Source organism: Papaver somniferum, chromosome 7, assembly GCF_003573695.1.
Source record: "Papaver somniferum cultivar HN1 chromosome 7, ASM357369v1, whole genome shotgun sequence".
Taxonomy (NCBI): Eukaryota; Viridiplantae; Streptophyta; class Magnoliopsida; order Ranunculales; family Papaveraceae; genus Papaver; species Papaver somniferum.
Genome location: NC_039364.1, coordinates 239,749,778 through 239,765,129, shown reverse-complemented (window position 1 = coordinate 239,765,129; position 15,352 = coordinate 239,749,778). Strand labels below are relative to the sequence as shown.

Here is a 15,352-nt window from a genome sequence, read left to right as displayed (position 1 = left end):
TTTTTTTTTTTTTTTTTTTATAAAAAGAAAGGATTATAAGATCTGATATGATAGATTTATGGTATAAGAAATTGAATTTGAAAAAAGAAAATGAAGAAACACAAATTGAAGATTAAATGGTGATAGTAGTACACACAAACTATTGTGTAGAAAGCTCATCAAAGAATGATCTACCAAAAGAAACTTACTCCGAAACACATTTCAGTTTGTTACAAATTTGTTAGCTCACCAGAGTATATATATACTAGAGCAATGGGCGTGTATCGGACGTTAGCTTCCGTATTAAAATGCGTCATAAATGATTTTCTAATATTTAGGACTGAAGTTGGGCGATATTTTCAAACCTTAATAAGTTATTCATCACAAAAACCATCTCAATCAAAGATCATATTAGATTCTAAGATATACTCCTAATTATGTGTATAGTTGGATCACTTGGTGAGGCAGACAACTAGGTTAGTTGCTGCAACACACAAACCATATCTTTTGTGTCCTCTTACTCATGACTAAACCGAAGACTATCATTTTCCTTTTGAAAAAAATCAACAAAGACTATCGTAAAAGAAATAAATCTCTTATGAACCAGAGAGGTGGGCTAGAAGTACGCCCCGGACTATGGAGAACGGAACACACCCTTGTGTCCATGGATGTCAACTAGTCGATTGAACTCAGGTCATTAGTATCATCACAAGTACTTTTATCATTGTACAACTACGGTAACATCAGCTTATTAATTACCCTCTCATAACCGTTATGTCACACACCATCACCTCCTGAAAGTCGGTTTAGCGCCGTGGGAGCCCTTTATCAGGAAACCTATTTTGAGGCATACTCATTTTTTTTGAGGCATACTCATCCATTATATTATCTAGGGTGGGTTTATAAGGGGTGTCTAAAGGTAGTGTAATTACCTATATATCCCTAAATAATTTCAATTTGTCATAATTCCCTTATCCTCAAAAACCTAAAATTAAAAATCAAAATAAACTTTAAACTTAAACATCTAGGACTCCAATTCAATAAAGAAATTAATCAAACAAAGGAAACACGAATCGAAGTGAGCGATGTTGGAATGCGAAATCCAAATCTCAATTGCTCTTAGATGTATTTTAGAATGTATGCGTAACAAACCCATCTTGTTTTTGATTGATTTTATTTTGTTTGATCGGTAGAATATGATTTCAAAGATGAAATTAGGGTTTTCAGAAGATCAGTTCGGCTGATCCTGCAGTATCAATTTTGAGCCGAACTTAGTGTATGATTTAGAGAAACACTATGTTCGGCCAATGCGACTTTACAATATTTTCAGACGAACCTCAATTTTCCAGCCGAACCTCAATTTTCCAAGCCGAACCTAGTGGATGATTCAGTTTCTGAGTGAAGTTCGGCTGATAACTTTTGAGCCGAACCTCTGGTTTTTGAAATTATACCTAGGTTCGGCTGACAAGTTATCAGCCGAACCTAGGTATAATTTCAGAAAAAAACCCAGAGGTTCGGCTCAAAAGTTATCAGCCGAACTGTTCATCTGGTCAGCAGATCTGGGTTTTAAAAATTCAATTTTTTGGCAGATTCAACTTATAAAAGGAAATTAAACCTCGATAGAAGTTTACCTCTGATTTGAATCACACATTTTGGTCACTTCTAATCACTAAAATCTCAAAAGTCAAAACCCAAGCTTTTTTTCTTCACTTCTTCTTCTTCCTCTCAAAAATCCCAACTCTCTCACATAAATTTGATTTTTCTACTAATTCACCACTAATAATTTAATGTTTAATCAATTCTTAAAATTCATGATTAATCAATTCTAATCATAATCATTTACACTAATTATATAAGGGTAGTTATGCCATTATCAAAAATGGTGGATGAGGGGTGACGTTGTTTTTTAATTAGTGACCCTATTATGGCATTATTTAGTATGCCTCAAAAAAATCTAGTATGCCTCAAAATAGGTTTCTTTATCATATCAGCAATCTGCCAGTGCCAAACTCTTTATAATTTCACATAGCAGAAACGCAACAAGTACAAAAAGAATATCTTCCATATCATCTTTTCAGTTGCATTTTTCTCAATCAAACTACATCACTAAAAGAGATTAGTCCAAAGCAATCTTGGGGTTGGGGTCATTTAAAAAATATAAAACTAATTAGAAATGGTTGTGGTGAGAGCTTTCTCCAGACTAAATTTTAGAAAGAGGTTTAGAATTCTTGATAACATGAGATCGTGAAATGCACTTAAAACGGGAATCCTTAAGTACCCTTCTCGTAAACTGCCAATCATGGGTGCAAAGAATCGGTTGGGCCAATATGAACTGTGTAATTGCCTTCAGGCCCATAAACCTCCAAACCGAATAAATCCAAACCCATACAGGCATACCCGCCCAATAAAGATCCGACACTTAAGTGAAAAACCCTAAAATAGAACATAAACCCTTCGTCCCTCTTCTCCTTCTGCTCACTAACGGCACCAGCTCGTCTTCTCCAATCAATCCAGGTTCGTTCATCAAACTAAAAATCTATCTGTTTTGGTTATCTGAAATTGCTTAATCAGGGTTTCGCTTGAATAAATTTCAGTATTTTTCTCATTTTCCTAGTTCTAGTTTTTCTGATTGATTGGTATGTACAGGAAATAAAGAGGGCATCATAATAATCTCCTTTTGAGTAAATATGACTAAGACTAAGAAAAAGAGTATGATGGATATGCAAAAGCTTCAAGAAAAGGTGATAATCACAGTCCAGATAATGTTTTTAGGGTTACCAGAAGTAGCTTTGGTTATCAATTTTTTTTGATAAAATTATGTTGTTTTCTACAGGACCCAGAATTCTACGAGTTTTTGAAAGAGCATGATAAGGATCTTCTACATTTCGAGTCCGATGATGACATTGACGAGGAAATCGATGTATGTTTATACAATTTGCAATGCACATTCACTTCAGTGGATTTTGATTCTTTTTAAGTATATTATCAGTTTGTGTGATTTGCTTGTACTGTTTTTATAGGATGAGGTTGCTGAGAGGGATGATGAGGATGAAGATGACGATGATACGGGTGCTGATGATGATGTGTTAAAGAAGAAGAAGAAAAAAGTTGAAAAGCCACAAACACAGGAGAAAAAGGTTATTACCGTTGAGATGGTTAATAACTGGATTGCATTGGTTCGAGAAGGTAAAAAGATAAGTGCAGTCTATTCTATTATGCGAGCTTATCGTACAGCATGTCATTACGGAGATGAGGGTGAAAATGAGTCACCGGAAAAGTATAGGATTATGTCGGGTACTGTTTTCAACAAGATATTGCAGTTTGTTTTGAGTGAAATCGATGGAATTCTTCGAGGATTGCTTGAGATGCCTGCTTCAGGAGGAAAGAAAGAAACTATAGTGCAACATATGAGCACTAAAAAATGGAAGACCTATAACCATCTAGTGAAGTCATATCTGGGTAATTCTCTCCATGTCTTGAACCAAATGACCGACTCTGAGATGATCGCTTTCACTTTACGACGTCTTAAATATTCAGCTGTATTTTTGGCTGCTTTTCCCACCCTCCTTAGGAAGTATATGAAGGTGCGCAGATTCTCTTCTTCTACTCTTCTTAATGTACATGTAGGATGGTAATGTTTGCTACCCTGGTTGGCAATAGTATAGGCTGAACTTGAAAATGTATAATATGTATTGTCCCTTTTTAAAGTCCACCCACTGGGAATTTGATTATGCTAGCAGCACAGGGGTTCTAGGTTCCACTGACAATGAGTCCTAGATGATGGACTCAGTTTCTGGACATCCATGTCTCGTAACCGATATATTTTTGGCAGAACAAGATTCAGGACCAGATTACCTAACAAGTGCATCCATACCCATTTTTCACATATAATACTGATACCTCCTTATACTTCTTGATGATCCACATGGGTTCATAATTATTGCCTGTCTTGCTTATCTCCTCTACATTAATATTTAATGCCTCATATCAACCAAAACTGGAGAGAAACATGATATCAACCATGATTTGAATTGTTACAGAGGAATGAGTTCAAGATATTAATTGAATGGTTAAAATATAGTGAGACCAAAAACTGGATTAACTGCATAGAGATATGAAATATTTTAGGTCATATTCTCTAGAAGCCCCATTTTTTATAATTTGTGTCATATTATTACTTCAAAAGATGCAACGATTGTTAATACCACTTGGGTTATAATGCCTTGACCACTGCGTCGTCCACATTCAGCAATAATCTTTTAAACCTATAATTTGGCTGAGATGCTGATTAACTGAACTATAATAGTATGACCAAAAGATTTACTGAGATCGTGTTTTAGGGTGCCTTATTATAGTATAGAATACCTTCACAGAATCATTTTATTTAGATTTTTGTTAGAGGGAGAGCAAAAATGGATTTGAGGAGTAAAAAAATCATAATTGACTAGGTGATTAGGCCGATTTATATATGTATATATGAATCTGACAAATTTACCCTTAATTAAGCCGAAAGGAGACGCGTCGCCAAACCCTAACCCTCTCTGCCATAAACTAAAAAAATACAGTGCGTCGCCAATCCCTAACCTTCTTTACATTAACAAAAATCTTATTAGGAACATATCTACTTTGACCATCTATAAAAATGCATCAGTAAGTGTTGATTTACAATTATTCATATTGATGTTGTCTTATCATAATGAATGACGAGTTATTATTCTCTGTTTTCTTAATGTGATTGGAACTATTAGTAGTAAACCAATCTAGCGTCTGCCCAAGTGAGGGTTTTGTCTCAATATGTTGCAGATGGGACAATCTCAAATTTAAGAATAACTTACTTAATCAATCCCTGCAATTATTACTAAGGTTTCTTCGACACTTATAGAATGATTACAAGATCATATCTAGGTTCCGTTTTTGCAATTCGTCTTTAATGGAAGTTAAAGTTTTAGTGTAAGTGTTTATGGTTAACCAGTTTGGAAACAAGCAAGTGTTTTTGAAAATAGTGTGTGAGGATAATTTTGACCGATTTATATAAATATATAAAACCGGATGTGATTATCGAGTCAACTACGATTATTGCACTCCCCGGATCCGTTTTTGCTCTCCCTCTAACAAAAATCTTTATTTATTGAAAATTAAAAATACAGTTCATGTTGGTGATCACAGTACAAGGTTTGATATTTGAAAGATAATTTACAGAACCTGTAGATGACGATTGCCAATCAGTATCAGATAACATTGTACATTTTTTTTGGCAGGTTTCCCTTCATTTCTGGGGAACAGGAGGAGGTGCCCTTCCAATTGTTTCCTTTCTTTTTATAAGAGACCTGTGTGTTCGTCTTGGTTCTGATTGTATGGACGAGTGCTTTAAAGGTATGTACAAGGCTTATGTTATGAACTGCCAGTTTGTGAATGCGGCGAAATTGCAGCATATTCAGTTCCTCGGCAACTGTGTTGTTGAACTTTATGGGGTGGACTTGTCAACTGCGTATCAGCATGCATTTGTTTTCATTAGGCAGCTGGCGATGATTTTGAGGGATGCGCTTAGCACAAAAACTAAGGTAGATGGCTCTGCTTGATTGCTGTAGATATCTGTCTATTTTTTGTTTTTGCATTTGGTATTGTGAGGTGCACTAACATTTTAACATTTCCAGTTAGTAGATAAGTGTTTATCGACACTCCTTGCTGTCATGAAATGGAATGTTATCACTTTGTATATAGCATAATTAGTCAACATGAAAAGGAATGGGATTGAATTGAATTATATTAAATCAAACACGGAAACAGTATTATTGCAAGGAACAAGAAACCACTCACTGAGTGAACTGTTTTTTTCTGGACCTTAACAAGCAATAATGATGAACTTAAATTTCTGTCTGTTACTTAGATATCTGAAGTCCATGATCTGCCAAGACTATTGCTGGACTGAAAATTTTGCTCATGTAATGCAGGAAGCATTTAGGAGGGTGTATGAATGGAAGTTCATGAATTGCCTTGAGCTTTGGACAAGTGTTGTCTGTGCATACAGTTCCGAACCTGACTTCCGGCCCCTGGCTTATCCGTTGACTCAAATAATTTTTGGGGTGACCCGTTTGGTTCCAACTGCAAGATACTTTCCTCTAAGGTTACGATGTGTTAAAATGCTCAATTGCATTGCTGCTTCTTTGGGTACTTTCATTCCTGTATCTTTACCTCTACTAGATATGCTAGAGATGAAGGAATTGAATAAGAAGCCTACTGGGGGTGTTGGAAAAGCTGTTGATTTGCGTTCCACATTGAAGGTAGAATTTTTTTTCGTTGCCCTTTTTTTGTTTGAGCAAGATTGTAGTGGGAATGCTGTTCATGATGAAGTATATTGCAGGTGAGCAAGCCGATTTTGAAAACCCGGGCATTCCAAGAAGCGTGCGTCTTTTCTGTGATGGAGGAGCTTGCTGAACATTTATCTCAATGGAGCTATTCCGTCGCATTCTTTGAGTTGGCTTTTATTCCTACTGTAAGGTTGCGAAGTTTTCTTAAATCGACTAATGTTGAGAGGTTTCGCAAAGAGACAAAGCAGCTTGTACGGGAGGTATGTTTCTCAAAAAGTTGCATGTTTACCCTAAGTAAATTGTTATTTGTGTATATCTTGAAATTTTAGCTTTCATGATTATCACAGATAGAGGCAAACTCCGAGTTCCTGAATGCCAAACGTGCAACTATTTCATTTTTACCCAACGACCTCGCTGCAGAATCTTTTCTTGAGGTTTGCACTTGTTTGATTTCTTTAAGGCTTTAACTGCTCCTATATATGTTTGGAATATTTGGATTAGTATGTTGCTAATGGTTAGACAATGTAATTTTCTCTTCCAAATTGCTCTTCATTTAGTAGAGTGTTCTCAACAAAGATTTGGAAGTGCTTTCACACTTGTATTTTTTTGGGCTCTTGGGAAAGAGAAATGCTCTTGTCTTATTTCTTAAAAATAGAAAAATCATCACAGATGCGAAGATATCTGCACCTTCATTTGGGCATCTTCAAATAATACTTTAAAAGCATCTCTGTTCAGGACGTGACAGTCAATTGGAATGCTTTATTTTTTGACCCTCCTCATTTTAATTTTGTCATGGCCTAGGGTTGCTTCTTATGCTTAAGTATTTGGATTTCACTCTTTTCTTGAGTTGTATTGTGTCGTTAGTGGTCTGCTCAGCTTTGTTGTAAGTTGCACCAGTATTCGGCTTTGCATGCCTTTGAATAGGATCATCTTTATCGAGAAATAAAAAAAGAAAAGAAAGAAGATTGTTCTTATTCCTGTTTAGGTTTGTTTAGTAACGTTTCTTTTGTGACTGGTTATTTACTGACAAATGTTTCATCTTGTTAGGTTGAGAAGGAGAAGAAGGTTAGTCCTCTGTCACAATATGTCGTTGCTTTGCGTCAGAGAGCACAAGAAAGACAAGACACGCTCGCAGAATCCAGGTTTTCCATTATTATCAAATGCTACTTTCTTTACATTTGTTTATGTAATATATGCCTGCAATAATGGCCTTCTTTCCTTCCAATTTCAGTGTTACTGTTGGAGCACACTCATCTGTGTTTGGCAAGAAAAAATCAGATATTGATGAAGACGACGATAGCGATGGGGATGCAGAAGAAGGTCCTAAGGTCTTTAGCTCATCCTGGTTACCTGGAGGCGATTCTAAGTATGTTGATCTGTATAGTGTCTTTGTTTACTTCTCTTCTATTTTACTTTTTGTGAATTCTTGTACTTAGTTTTTGGGTTTTAACTTTTGCTGTATTTTCGAATTCTGTCTGATTGAACTCTATTTGTAATGATGCAGGACTAAAGAACCTAAAGGAGATAAGAAGACAAAGAAGAAGAAGAAGCAGCAGGAGGAAGTGGCGATAGACGAGGATATTGTTGGTGATTTAGTCATAAGTTCTGACGATGAAGAAGAAGAGAGATCCGCAAGTGATTCATCTTCTGATGAGCGCGAGAAGAAAGCAAAGCCAGCGACCCGCAAACAAGGAAGTAAGAAACGAAAAATGTCTTCAAACTCATCAAAAAAAGGTCGATTCAAAACCAAAAAATCAAAGAGCAGCTGAAGCACTAATCATTAAGGTGCGAAAAGAGGGTGGTCCTTGGCCAGTGGCTACATTTAGTTTTGACTGTTCAGTAGTTCCTCCTCGTGTTGAGTTGTATAGAAAGTTTTGATGGCTGATGACTAGTGGCAGGTAGTTATGTTTAGCGGCCTCTGCCGCCATGAAACAACAAATTTTTTGTATCTTTTGCTAGTACCTTGTATTTCTCACCATGAATGTGGTGATTGAGTGATAAATCTTATTAATGTGAGAATTTTGTATTTCGTTGAAGTGTTTGTGTAAGTTGACAATTAACATGGGTGTGCAAGATGTGTTAGCTCATCTTGCTAAGAGAAGTGTCCGTGGACATCGGAAGAAGTACATCATGTCTGCACAACTAATATATGGTAGAATTGGTTAGTAAGGAATGATCTCAGCAATTCCAACCTAGAGATATTCTCAGCCATCCTTTGTCCCAAGACAAACACAGCTCTTCCTTGGCAAGATGTAGAGAAGAGCAACCAGCCAGCCGCTATGGTGCTCCAATTCTCTACAATGTCAATGTACGCTTGAGGCGCGGAAACCAAGTATCCAGCCTAAAATGTGGTAGATAGCCGTGGCTTGATTGGCGGAAACCAATCCTATTGCATTATAAATGCAGTTGGAAGCCGCATTTTTATTATCCTATTGCATTGTAAATGCAGTTGGAAGCCGCATTTTTATTAGCCGTGACGTGTTACTGGCTGTATAACTTCAGGTTCATGTTGAAATCGTCTAATCCATACACAATTTTTTTTGTCCAAGTATTCTTCCGTTTCAGGAAAAATGATACTTTAATATTTATTTTTACCTAAAATAGCCAAAATTGAAAAGTTTAAGTATCACTTCTCCTAAAACGGAGGGAATACGAGATAAATTTGATTCAGATAGAGCAGGCTTTGGCTCGGAATGCTGGATTCGGCCCAATAAGGGGAGCGAGTCCTGAAAATAGTCGCAACATGCTACGGGGTATTATGCGTCCCTGACTTACTGGCACACACGTCTTAGCAACTCTTCCACTACTTGTAGTTTAAAATGTTAGATCATACGTGGGAACAGCAAAACAGAATCCAAACTAACTTGATCCTTGAAATTTCCATTTGTTGTTTCCGCTAAGAATTTGAAGACCTCTAATTGTATCATTTAAAAATTGCACAGCCAACAACCACGGCAAAGTATGACCAACAACCTTCATCCCTGCACTTCAAAAAGGAACCTGCAACATGTATACAGAAATCCAGAAACAAAAAAGAGAGTAGTAGGAGAAGTTGATTGATCAAAAGACTAGTACGTATAATATGGCCAAGGTATACAACTTGGTCTCGGGAATTCTGGGACTAAAAAATCGCATGCATTCGCTAACAATAATTCTAGTTGCCACCTTCATTGTTCTTATAGTTTATATGGAAGGCAAAAGTACATGGATTGTCTTTGAAGAGATTCTTACCACTTCCACCATGACATTAAAGGATTACAGCGAATCAGTATCGTTGACGTCAAGTTGTGATCTCTTTTCGGGTAAGTGGGTATACGATAACTCAACATATCCTTTGTACTCTGAGAAACAGTGCTCGTTCATGTTTGATGAGGTTGCATGTGAGAAGTTTGGAAGAAAGGATTTAAGCTATCAGAATTGGAGATGGCAACCAAACCAGTGTGACCTACCAAGGTTCAATGCCAAGGCATTACTGGAGAGATTGAGAGGGAAAAGGATGGTTTACGTTGGAGATTCACTTAACAGAAATCAATGGTTATCCATCGTTTGTCTGGTGGAATCTGTAATCCCATCAGCACTCAAGTCTGTGCACGACACCGGTTCTCTCAGAATCTTTAATGCCATTGTAAGTTCTCTCCCTTTTCTCTAGACTCCAGGAGGTAAATGTATGTATATAAATTTTGTAGCTAACTGACCTCTGATTGACCACAAAAATCGTAGGAATATAATGCAACCATTGAGTTTTATTGGGCACCATTGCTGGTCGAATCGAATTCGGACGATCCGGCGACTCATCGCTGGCCTGAACGAATTGTAAGAGCCCAAGGGATCGAGAAACACGCGATTCATTGGATGGATGCCGACATACTTGTCTTCAATTCCTATCTTTGGTGGAGATCGAGACCCAAAATGAAAGTCTTGTAAGTTGGATATCTAGCGCATTCAACCGTTTGCTCATGTTTTTTCCTTCTTCAGCTAATGAAAATGAAAATTCGTGTGTTTATGACCAGATGGGGCTCTTTTGAACATCCAAATGAAGGAACGTACAAAGAGGTAGAAATGCTACGCAGCTATGAAATGTCTCTGAAAACATGGTCTGATTGGCTTGAGATTCATGTCAACCATACCAAGACGGAGCTGTTTTTTGTCAGCATGTCGCCTACACACTCCTGGTAAACCATTTCTTACACTATATATGTTGCAGCCACGTTGCTAATGGGAATACCAATTTGCATGGGGGTGTACGGATATAATGGCGAGAGATGTTTTGTCTTATGTCTATATTGGTATACCCCAAAGCAAATTAGCAGCCATGTAAATATACCCGAAACACACTTGTTACCTTACTTGACATTCCCTGATCATTAAAATGCAACAGGGCAGAGGAATGGAGCATGAACAAAGAAGGTAACTGCTACAACCAAACAAAGCCGATTTCGCGAAAAAATTACAAGGGTAGAGATTCGGATCCTGAAATGATGAACGTCCTTGAGAAAACAGTTGACGAGTTGAAAGTTAGAGGTGTTAACGTGAAGATACTTAACATAACACAACTATCAGAATACAGAAAAGAAGGCCATCCATCTACGCATAGAAAACAATGGGTTCCTTTAACTCAAGAGCAAATATCAAACCCTACAAGTTATTCTGATTGTATCCATTGGTGCCTCCCTGGAATTCCTGATACTTGGAATGAGCTCCTTTATGCTTACATTTTTTCCTAGTGGAAACATTTTTGTGAAAAATGTTGTAGATCTAAGACTATTTCTCTTCAAATTAAAGAAGATAAATTTTCAATATCATTGTCCCTAAGAAATCTTAAATGCGCATTTGTCAAAATGTTGGGAGAGATATGTTTACGGTTTACCCTAAGTTCATTTCATAGCTGCCCAGCATTTTAAGATAATATAATCATTTCTGGAGAAACATAGGCCCAGCATTTTAGTAGTTCCTCATGTTAAGTTGTATAGAAAGGTTTTGATGGTGACAGGCAGTTTTGTTCAGCCGTCGCCATGTAACAAATTTTTTGTATCTTAATTCATTGTTGCTAGTGCTTGTGCTTCTCACCATGAATCAGGTGGTTGAGTGATACATCTTTCAGAATTTTGCATTTTATGAAGTACTTGTTTAAGTTAAGAAAATTAAAAATTGAACCACATGGTGTGCAAGATGTGTTGGCTCATCTTGCAATGGTAGTGTCCGTATTAGTTTGTTTAAATCCAATTTTTTTTATGGGCATTTCTTAATTTTCCATTTTGCTTATCTTTGCAATAAGGATATGCTACATAAAATTTGATACTTTTTGCAGTAGAAATAATAGGGAAAAGTAAGAAATAGAAAAGGAGAAGAACTTGATATTGATAAAGGGGCATCCAACTATTACATACATATAATGTTCTCTTATATACATGAAATGGAAGACCTATTCATCCATGGGCCATAGGCCCTATAACACTCCCCCTTGTGCGGTTCAATAACAAAGCTTTATACATAGTGCTTTAAATGTAGTTCTTCAAATGTTGTTCTCTCCTTGATGACTTGTGCTGAAATCAGTTGCCTCATTAAAACCTTGACAAGGCAAAAATCCAGTGGGACAAAACCTTATTACAACTCTTCACATGTAGTACTTCACATGTTGTCTCGTACTTTACATGTAGTTCATCACATGCAATATGATCTTTAAAGACCGACATGTCTAAGTTAATTTCCCCGTTAAAACTTCTTTAGGAGAATTCAGAGGGACAAAACCTGAACTAAAGAAAGAGTACAATATTAAGAAAGCTTAGAACATAGTTGGATGCGTATACGTTTCCTCATTAAAACCTTGACAAGGGAAAACCCAGTGGGACAAAAACTTGACGAAGGGAAAAGAGTACAACGTGACAGATGTAAGTAAAGGTAATCCGTTGCAGATGATCACTTTGCTCCGTTGAAGTTGATCAGTTGCTTCACAACTCATAAGGTAGAAAAATCCTTGTGGGAAAGACAACAACCTTAGTTAGCAAATTACTTCCTGTGTTTGTTTTTGTATCATTAAAAACCTTTCCGAGTATTAAAACCCTTTGGGAAAAAGCAACCTCGGTGAAGGAAAATAGTCCAACACACCATTAGATGCTTCCCCTGATGTCAGACAATTTTCATTAGTCTAATGCAGTCAAAATGAGTTTATCACACTTTACTTTGGTGACTTGAATGTTTATAAGACCCTGTTGTTGATTCTGGAAGTTTCGTTGCTTAAGAGAATATCACGTTTCATTTCTTTGATTCAGATATTTTCAGTAATATCAACGCGATCGTTATGTCTTCAACGTTCAATATACTTGATGTTTTTAGTGTTGTCTCGCTAAAAATCTTGTCGAGTAACAAAACCCTTTGGAAAAAACTATTCTCGATCGAAGGGAAAAAGAATACAACACAACTTCAATTTCGAAGTAAAATATGTCGACATCATATCCTTGGATCCTCCCCTGATGTCGGCATCTCCCCCTGATTACTTTCAGAGTTGTTCTAGACAGTTCCTTTAGTCATGTAGTTTTCGAAACTGAATATCGATAATGGCTTAGAAAATAGTCTATCATATCTCCCCATGATTACTTTCGTTGGAGAAGATATTATTGTTCCTTCATAATCAACAACTTTTGGATTGCACTTTCATTAGCATTCCTTTTTATGTCCTTGTAGGGATAATTTTTTTTTATGTCAATGGTTACTTTTGAGTACATGATTACATTCACTATACCATTCCAATGACGTTGCGTTGGCGCTGAGCTATATCTAGCTAACAAGTTCCCTGATGATGTAAAATTTAATCGATTACATTATTATACTAAGTACAAAAATGCGTCTATTGTACTTAGATATGGGAATTTCATCTCCCAACACATCTTCGTCATCTTCCTTTAGACGAAATGGTCTCTTACTTACATTTGAACCTTAACTAATCATGAGAGTGCTATCAGGATGCATGTCTTTGTTAAATTTCCTGACAACTTTAGACATATGCAAACTGGTGGAATAATATACCACAAGCTCAGTATTCGGCCGAGCTTTCCCCAGACTTTTCATCTCAAATTCGGATTTCAAATAGTTTTAAGGTATCTTATTACATCAAGAGTACCCATCATTTCTGTACCATTGACATAGATAGCTACAATTCCAAATCAGGAACTTTCTTCTGAATACACAAGGAAAAATAACTTACTTGTCTATCCCCTCCAAATCAAATAGTCACTTAGACGGGTATACCACATCCTCCTGATTGCTTCAATCTATAAGTGAGCGTTATATCTAACTGTAAACGCACTCTGTGGTTTAGATTCACTTAATTTGGGTAACAAAAGGCTATCAAGTACTTTTGTAAATATCTTCTATCTCTTGATTCTTTCAGAGATACATAACAACCACATACATATGTTGCATTTCAAGTCCTTTTGAAATTACCAAGCTAATTAAGTAGCGGAACACTATAAAGTTCATTACAAGAGAACAATTCCAGGGCTTTGTGAGAAACCTCGCGCCACAAGGCGAGTCTTTATACTTTAAGACTGCTTTCTTCTCATTATGCTTTGTGAAAAATTAATCATATATGTCCAATAGGCTTTACACTTGGTTGGTTAGCACTACCACACCAAATACCTGTATATTTGTCAAAGAACCAAGTTCTACCTGGATTGTATAGGCCAAATATGGTTTTCGCTGACATTAAGCAATAAGAAGCATGGTTCGATCTCGTCGTGCTTTATTTTATTGAACAACTATATATAAAAATGATCACTAATATGTTCGCACGATCTTTCCATTGACTCGTGTGTGTTCTCATAATCCTTTAGTATTTCATTGTTCTCTGGAATCATTAAACTTCGGAGCGTCCTCCAGTATTGATTCATGGACATAGTCATAGACAATCAAATGAGATGATTTCATTAATGATACAAATTAGGTTGTGCCTTACTCATCTACTTCCTTTCTAGGTGAGTATTGATCGAACCTGGTGGTCTCTCATCTTCCTTTGTGGAGCCACAACCTTAACTACACTTCCACCAAGTGTAGTAGTTACAACACCCTAGTCTATGGTGTACCCCATACTGAGGATTTCTAACCTTGCAGGAACATTTGCAGCTGGTAAGCGTAATCTTGTCACGTTGTCGATATCAATGCACTTTCTGAAATCGATTATTCTTTGTCACTTCACATTTACATTTGTGGAGTACAAGAATCAATATGAGACACAGTGGGAACACACCACGACAATTCTTGTCGTTCCCTTAGAAAATACTTTTTCTTATATCCCCCTAACGACGGGAAAAACTGTCTCATTAAAATGGCAACCCGAAAATCTAGCGGCAAGAGATCTCCCGCCAAAAAGGTTTAAAATACGGATAATTATTGGGAACTCATTTCCAACATAACTACTTAACAGTTTTGCAGACCCATCATAGTACGATGTGGAGTCGTAATGTCACATATATAGTGCAACCAAAAATGCGTAAGAACACGAATGTCAGGATTAAATCCAGTTACCAACTGGTACGCAAAAAAGGTTAACTAACATTGGGTTCTAAAACGAATTAAGTAAAGATGCGTGTAATATTGCATGTTCCCCAAGCAGTTAAAGGTAGGTTTGTACGCATAACCATGCCTTAGGCACCATCTGTAACCTTTGATGATAGCCTTTGCGAGACCATGAGGTATAGGATGCTCTACATTGATCCTATTAAACATGGAGTAACCATCAAGTCCTTTTGATGTATACTCTCTAGCTAATACAAGGGGTGGTGAGTTCTTACATGTAAAATATGTGCTAGTAGTTTTCCAAACGCAAATTTCTTGGGAACTATAATTAGTCCAAAATGTCAAAACATTCACCAGAGCCATAAGTCACTTTAATGGTCCGCATTCTGCATGAATATTTTTCTGAATTTCACCTTGTTTTCTTTTAAATTTTACCATTTGCATCTTAGGATGGTCTCGATCCTGTTTTACTGAAGACTTTGTAAAAATGAGTGATATGCTTTCTTACCTAAAAGCATAATGAGAAGGGGGTTGTGCATGTAATACTTTAGAAA

General features: G+C 36.7%; 2 protein-coding genes across 2 annotated transcripts; both read left to right on the top strand.

Moving 5' to 3' along the window:
- The first annotated feature begins 2,424 nt into the window (after nt 1–2,424).
- On the top strand, nt 2,425–8,323 carry LOC113299959 (nucleolar complex protein 2 homolog). Its single transcript, XM_026549089.1, has 11 exons — nt 2,425–2,493; nt 2,626–2,720; nt 2,813–2,899; nt 3,000–3,563; nt 5,238–5,540; nt 5,931–6,260; nt 6,341–6,547; nt 6,635–6,721; nt 7,335–7,429; nt 7,519–7,653; nt 7,792–8,323. The coding sequence occupies exons 2-11, from the start codon at nt 2,667–2,669 to the stop codon at nt 8,054–8,056; spliced, it is 2,127 nt and encodes a 708-aa protein (XP_026404874.1). The 5' UTR covers nt 2,425–2,493; nt 2,626–2,666; the 3' UTR covers nt 8,057–8,323.
- Nucleotides 8,324–9,339: 1,016 nt separating this feature from the next.
- On the top strand, nt 9,340–11,084 carry LOC113293557 (protein trichome birefringence-like 34). Its single transcript, XM_026542162.1, has 4 exons — nt 9,340–9,912; nt 10,008–10,207; nt 10,298–10,459; nt 10,666–11,084. The coding sequence occupies exons 1-4, from the start codon at nt 9,370–9,372 to the stop codon at nt 11,009–11,011; spliced, it is 1,251 nt and encodes a 416-aa protein (XP_026397947.1). The 5' UTR covers nt 9,340–9,369; the 3' UTR covers nt 11,012–11,084.
- The last annotated feature ends 4,268 nt before the right edge of the window (nt 11,085–15,352 follow it).